The sequence below is a fragment of the Elaeis guineensis genome, chromosome 2 (genome assembly GCF_000442705.2).
Source record: "Elaeis guineensis isolate ETL-2024a chromosome 2, EG11, whole genome shotgun sequence".
NCBI classification, from domain to species: Eukaryota; Viridiplantae; Streptophyta; class Magnoliopsida; order Arecales; family Arecaceae; genus Elaeis; species Elaeis guineensis.
In genome coordinates, this window is record NC_025994.2 from 98,891,195 (window position 1) to 98,898,163 (window position 6,969).

A 6,969-nucleotide genomic window follows, 5' to 3' on the forward strand; every position below is an offset into this window, starting at 1 on the left:
CATTTAGAAGCTTCACATATTTAGACTTGAGTCAGAAAAAAGGGATCTAGGGGCTAAAAATTTAATTTAACCATCCAATTGATTGGCTGGGGGTGTCTATAGCTCCGTATTATTAAATAAAATATGTAAAAAAAAATTAATTGAAAGAGTGTATCGAAAGATATACTTCCGTACTGAAATTTAAGTTTAAAAAGAAGATCTAGAAGGTCAAAGTTCAGTCTAACCATCCAAACAATTGGCTGAGGGTATCTATAGCTCTGTATTATTGAATGGAACATATAAAAATAATCTATTCGAGAATTTCAATAGTATATCGAAATATATGCGTCCATATCGATATATATATTTTTATATTAAAATTTATTAATAATTTAAAAATAAAATTTGAGAGGTAAAAATTTAATCTAACCATCCAAATGATAGGTCGAGGATGTCTATACCTCTATTCATCGAATGAAATGTGTAGAAATAATCTGTTCGAGAAGCGAAATAGTATATCGAAATATATACCTCCATATCGATATCTACGTTTTCATATTGAAACTTATTAATACTTCAGAAATAGAATCTAGAGAGTAAAAATTTAATTTAACCATCTAAATGATGGATCGGAGGTGTCTATAGCTCCATATCATCGAATAGAACTTATTGAAACAATCTGTTCCAAAACTAGAGTAGTATATCAAAATATACATCTCTATATCGATATATCTGCTTTTGTTTCGAAATTTATTAATAATATTTTATTTTTTTATTATAAAATATTGAAATATTCGACTCTCATCCATCAGCTACTGGAGAGGACGTACAAGAGAGTGAAGAGGATGATGAGTATAATCTTATATGATTTTTTATTTTTTAATGTGTATGTAATTTTGATGCTTGTAAAGCAGTATCTATATGTAAAATTATATAATTTATATTTTTAATATAATATAATTAATTTTATATTTATGATTATATTAAATAATTATTATCTTATTTATAACAAACTTTAGAAGATATTATTGCTTGTTACTATGATTAAAGTATGTTTTAAAAAATTTAATTATAATTTTTTTAAAAAAAATTAAAATTATTAGTGATAGTATTAATGATGGCTATGCTATCGCCAATAATTTTTTTAAAAAAATTAATTTAAAAAATAAAAAATTATTAGCAATGATATTAGTGGCAACAAAGTCATTGTTAATATTTTTTTAAAATTTTAATTAAAAAGTTAAAAAATATTAGCGACAGTATTGCCGTTGTTAACGCCATCGCTAATTAGTATTATTAGCGATGGCAAAATTATCATTGCTAATAATGATAATTAATGATGGAGGTATTTTTGTCGGCTTTTTAACAATGGGAAGCGGCAAATTGACTATTAGAGATGGTAAACAGTCGTCGCTAATAGTCAGTTTTCTTATAGTGAACGACAGATGTCTAATAGCTATCACCTTATTAATTGAACTGAATCGAATTAATTTTTTTGGGTTAGTTCTATTATGGTGTAGAAAGGAGGGCATTATTAGTCTTACATTGGTTATGAGTGAAGAAGGACTCTGGTTTATATAGGGAGATACCATTCTTCTCATGTGAGGGGCCTTTTGAAGGATAAAATTATAAGACCCATAGCCCAGAATGAATAATACCTTATGTGTTGAGCCAAGAGCCCTTGGTCGCAATAGTAGCATGCAAGATAAGGGACCATTCTTGTAATTATGGGCTCCTTCTGTCCATATAGCAGCCTATGGTAAAAATAAGGAGAAAGATATCTCCCGTCTATATACAGACTCTTCTTCTACTAAGAGAGCTATGATAAAAGTAAGGAGTAGGGCATCTTCTATCTGTACACAAATTCTTTCTTGACTAAGAGCTATATTGAGGTATAGAAATGAGGACATTATTTGTCCCATATTGATTGTGAGTCAAAGAGAACTTTGGCTTATATAAGAATGGATCTTTTCTTCTTCTATGTGAGACATCTTTTGAAGGATAAAATCATGAGATCTATGAGCCAGAGCGAATAATACCTCATATGTTGAGCCATGAGTTTTTGACTGCAACATGTTTGAACCAATTTTTTAGTATGATTCGATGGATTTTGATTTTTATTTTAAAAAATTGATTCAAATTAATTTAATTTAAAAATTAATTTTATATTAATTCGAACTACACGTGTGAATGACAACCAGAGACTGGGATACGGCCAACCACGCTCTTGCAGACGGCAAATTGTTGCGTGCCTGGCGTGCGCGTTAATCACGGCAGCACAGCACAAGTTCCGCTTGACCGAGAGAACTCGCGCCTGACTTATGGACACACGACAAACTGGTAATGCACGCGCATGGTTGGTTAGTTGGTGGAAATTTAATGCAAGCAAAAAAAAAAACCATCTTTCTTTTATATTTGAGGATTTCGTTTTCGTTCCTTTCCCTTTCAGCCAACACCAACGCATCTGTTTTTGGGACAAGTGTTGGGACGTCCTTGAAGAATTGACAAACAGATTCGGGTTGTTATCTTTCTGACGAAAGAATGGTTGATTTACTTTCACAACACTGTCCGTTCGATTGCATCCCTCACAGATCTCAAAGCACTCTGAACTCTGATTCATCAGGCTCCATGGCTCTCGAAGCAACCATTGTGCGGTCCGCTGATGAATTCGAGAAGGAAGATGAATCCTTCCGTGTGAAAGATGCAATCCCTACACTTGACAAAATAGCTAGTGTTGACCGCAGACCATCTACGTCAAAGGTCGCATCAAATGGATAAGAAGTTTGAATAGGTCCGAGCAGATGACGTGGCCCAATAGTCACCATATCCACTGATTCATCCAATAAATTGACTATCCAAGGGTAAGTTCTGCAAGCCTAAAGGAAGAATGAAAAGCCATATGAGGCTGCAGCCTTCTCTTCGAAATGGAGCTTTTTGGGAAGATGGGCAGGCTCCCTGCAGCCCTACTCTCTCTCTTCTTTATCCTTACTTCTCGTATCTCTCCCTCCATTGTAGGTGACACCCTAACCCCAACCCAACCCCTCGCCGATGGCCAAGAGCTGATCTCAACTGGAAAAAGATTCGCCTTGGGCTTCTTTAGTCCTATCAAAACTAACAATCGTTATGTCGGCATATGGTACAAGATTTCACCTCCTACTGTTGTGTGGGTTGCCAATCGCCAACACCCAATCTCCAAATGCAATGGCAGCCTATCGATCACCGCCAATGGAACTCTCATCATCACTGACCAGAATTCTAAAACCATCTGGTCCTCGGGCTCGTCGGGCCTCGCCAATCCAGTAGCGCAACTCTTAGACGACGGCAATTTCATCGTTAAAGAGGCTAATGCTCCTGTGAGCTTTGCATGGCAGAGCTCCGACTACCCTTCCGACACCCTGCTCCCCGGGATGAAGTTGGGGTGGAACCTAAAGAGTGGCCTCAACCGTAACGTCACATCATGGACCAGTCCTAGTGACCCAGCACCGGGCCCTTACACCATGGGTGTGGATCTCCATGGCAACCCCCAGATAATTTTGTGGGAAGGCTCAAGCCAACTGTGGCGAGTCGGTCCATGGAACGGGAAAATCTTGACCGGCATCCCGGATATTTTGCACTATAAAATCTTCATATTGGACTTTGTCATCAAGAACGACGAGGTCTTCTACATGTACAACACCACCAGCACATCGTTCATCACAAGGCTTACTGTGAACTACACCGGCTTTGTCCAACGCCTTGTCTGGCTTGATGATAGCAAAATGTGGAGCTCCTACATGTCTGAGCCAAAAGACCAATGTGATTATGTATCACAATGCGGGGCTTACGGTGTTTGTAATACGAATGACTCACCAATGTGTAGTTGCTTGCAGGGGTTTAAGCCTAGGTCGCCGACAAATTGGGACCTTAGAGATTGGAGAGACGGATGTAAGAGAATGACGAAGCTGGATTGCCGGAACGGTACTGATGGGTTTGTGATGATGAAGAACGTAAAGCTGCCGGACACATCGAGGTCAACAGTGGACAGGAGGATGGGATTGAATGAGTGTAGGGCTACGTGTTTGAGGAATTGTTCATGTATGGCCTATGCTAGTGCTGATATCAACGGAACCGGTTGCATAATTTGGACGACGGAGCTCACTGATATTAGGGTGTATTCCTTTGGTGGGCAGGATCTCAATGTCCGGCTAGCGGTGGCTGATTTAGGTATGTACTGTTTCATTTTTTGTGATCAGAAATTGCACAATAAGTAGAAAGATTTATATCGTTGGATCAGTGCAAGCTGGAAATCGACAGATGTCCACATTGTCGGTCCCGAATATGGTGTCAGTGCCAGTTTGTATGGGTTCAAGTGTGGACTTGTACACTAGAATATATGCAGCCTAGTTTGTATCGTTTGGTGTGAGCCGAGCTTTGCACAATGATTAGGTGTAGAAGACACACCTGTAGGGAAGACACACCTGTAGGGACTAACTCGGAAGCCGACCTCTGACTTTAGCGTTGGTTGCTTTACCAAAATTTTGAAAATCAAGCTTGGTTGCTAGGACTCAAAATGGGCAAGGCCACTTCTCTTTCCGAGTCTCTCCCTCTCTCTCTTTCTTTTCTTCTTTTCCATTTTTTTCTTTTTTTTTTTTGAACTTCAGGATGACCTTATCCTCAAAGCTTTGGAAAAAAAAATTTTGCCAGAGCCTTGCCTTAGCATAGGCTCGGATCCCATGATTGGGCCAGGCCAGATAATCCATTAGGGCTGAAAACTAAACTGGCCCGAACCTAATTGAAATTTAATCTTTCAATCTTTTGTACTGCAGTTTCACTTTGTTTGGTGGAATACTGTAGCTTCATGTTAGCAACCATCTGATCAAAAATATATTTTCTAGAATAGCAATCAAGCTGGTTGAACCACATAATAGGGTCAGACTTATCTACCTATTAATTAGATGGGCCAAGTCCATTCGACTGCTCCAATAATAACTAGACACACTATCTTCTTGTATTTAAACAATTCAAGATTGCACAAGGGATGCCTGTTATTCACTGTACGTATGCCCTGGGATTTGGACTGGTGCATTGAACTTGGTCCATGTGATAATTTCTTGTTAGATCAAACTGTCCGTCGAGGATGAGCCTATTTTGGAATTGAACCGAGCTAGGTCTAGGCCTGAATTTTGACTCTATTTTGGGTCTTTTTTGAAATTGGAGTCAAGTTGGCCTAGTCCCTCAAGCTCAGCCTAAAAAATAAAGGGTTTCCATATTTGAGAAATTCTTTGTGCACCCCGATGGTGCAGAACGCATGCACCACCCGTAGTGATTGGCTCATGCATGGGGCTGGGGTGCGGCATACGAAATTTTTTTTTTTTCAGCCCCATGCATGAGCCAATCACTGTGGGTTGTGCGTGCAGTTCTACACCATTTGCAGTGTACAAAGAATTTCACTTCAATATTTAAGCTCAAATCTAATACAAAGTCTTTCGAGTCTTACCCATAGCCAACCTGAAGTCAGCCCAGCCAAATAAGACTCACCCAGTCTAGGTTATTTCCAGTGCTAATTATAGTAGGGTGCCAATTGTGTCCGTCCTTACATGGGTCGCAAATCCACTAGGTCCTATCTTTGCCCATGAACAGCTAAGCATGATCCAAAATATTTGTTTGCTCATATGATATTTTTATATTTGTAGTTTCGCACGAAGACTCTTACATTAGCATGTTTAATTTTTTAAAACAATCATGTTTCCCATTCAAATCCTAGAAGAAACTCTTTTGTTGCATTACAAGTAGTGCTCATCGTACCTATAGAATAAATAATAGTGCATTCAAGTATTCATGGTAGGACTGGAAATGTCTCCAGGATAGCCCGGGGCATGTCTGGCTGGGCCGCCTTCCAGATGGACCATACTCTAGGCCCGACAAAATACGGACCAAGTTTGGAGTTAAAATTAGAGTCGTAGACATTTGGGCCACGAAGACTCATCTGAAAGGAACCTTTTAAGTAGAGTCGCTCAAAGCACCATGCTCCAGCCTCAAATTATAAGTTTTCAGTCTTGTTCCCATTTAAAAGTTTTGTAAAAATCCCAAACTCAATCCAATTAATTGATAAGTTGGTCTAACACATTTCAAACTCGGGCTAAGTCGAGCAACCAATAATCATCCCAATTTATATGTGGGACTTCTTGATGCTCTAAAAACAAAAAAAAATTCCTGAAAAAATAAAAAGGAAAACAAAAGAAAGTTCATCATGTATTCATACGACAGTTCTAATGTTTCAGGCCCGGGATTACATCATTCACATTCGCATACTATGGTTGGGATTTTGGTGGGCTCTGTTTTGGGGATTCTGTTGTTTGCTTCAGTGGGTATTTGCGTTTGGATTCAGCGAAGGAGAAGAAGAGGTAAAATTAGTCCACCTCGCAATATGTAGCAATAACATGAGTGGTGATTAGTTATTATTTGTGACTACTGCAAAACTTCCTTAGGTGCCATTCCCTTCGCTAGTCGCCGCAACAACGAATGCAAGGAAGGCAAGGACTGGGAGCTTCCTTTATTTGATTTGGGGACAATCATCGCAGCGACCAATAACTTCTCAATCGAAAATAAGCTTGGACGGGGTGGCTTCGGCACTGTGTACAAGGTATTTTCTTAGTTTACCAATCAAGCTTATTGTAGAATGTCACTATGCAGGTCCTAGTCGATGTAGGTTCTTAAATTCAGCACTCTGAATATAATGTTGTGTTCAGGGCTTTTGAATAGTTTGATATTGCGGCTAGATTTAGTAATCTTAAATATAGCAATGCTAAATGTGGTGAATTCAGGGAAAGCTTGGGGAGGAGCAAGAAATAGCTGTGAAGAGGCTTTCAAAGACTTCGGCACAGGGCACTGATGAATTCATGAATGAAGTGACGCTGATTGCCAAGCTTCAGCACCGAAACTTAGTTCGGCTTCTAGGTTGCTGCACTCAAGAAGAGGAAAAGATGCTGGTATATGAATACATGCCTAATA

At 38.9% G+C, this 6,969-nt stretch overlaps 1 protein-coding gene across 5 annotated transcripts in view; it reads left to right on the forward strand.

Moving 5' to 3' along the window:
- Positions 1 to 2,866: 2,866 nt before the first annotated feature.
- The window catches only part of LOC105049548 (G-type lectin S-receptor-like serine/threonine-protein kinase At4g27290), a 21,946-nt gene continuing 17,843 nt past the window's right edge, over positions 2,867 to 6,969 (forward strand). For 4 of the 5 annotated variants that reach the window (XR_012138858.1, XM_073252345.1, XM_073252346.1 and 1 more), the window contains exons 1-4: positions 2,867 to 4,182; positions 6,240 to 6,362; positions 6,447 to 6,601; positions 6,783 to 6,969. The exon at positions 6,783 to 6,969 is cut by the window's right edge and continues 24 nt beyond it. Coding sequence is in view for 4 of the 5 variants with exons in the window: in XM_073252345.1 (XP_073108446.1) it covers positions 2,904 to 4,182; positions 6,240 to 6,362; positions 6,447 to 6,601; positions 6,783 to 6,969 (1,744 nt within the window). In the remaining variant the exon portion in view is untranslated. The remainder of the gene's footprint in view (positions 4,183 to 6,239; positions 6,363 to 6,446; positions 6,602 to 6,782) is intronic. The other variant, XM_073252347.1, reaches the window with a different exon arrangement.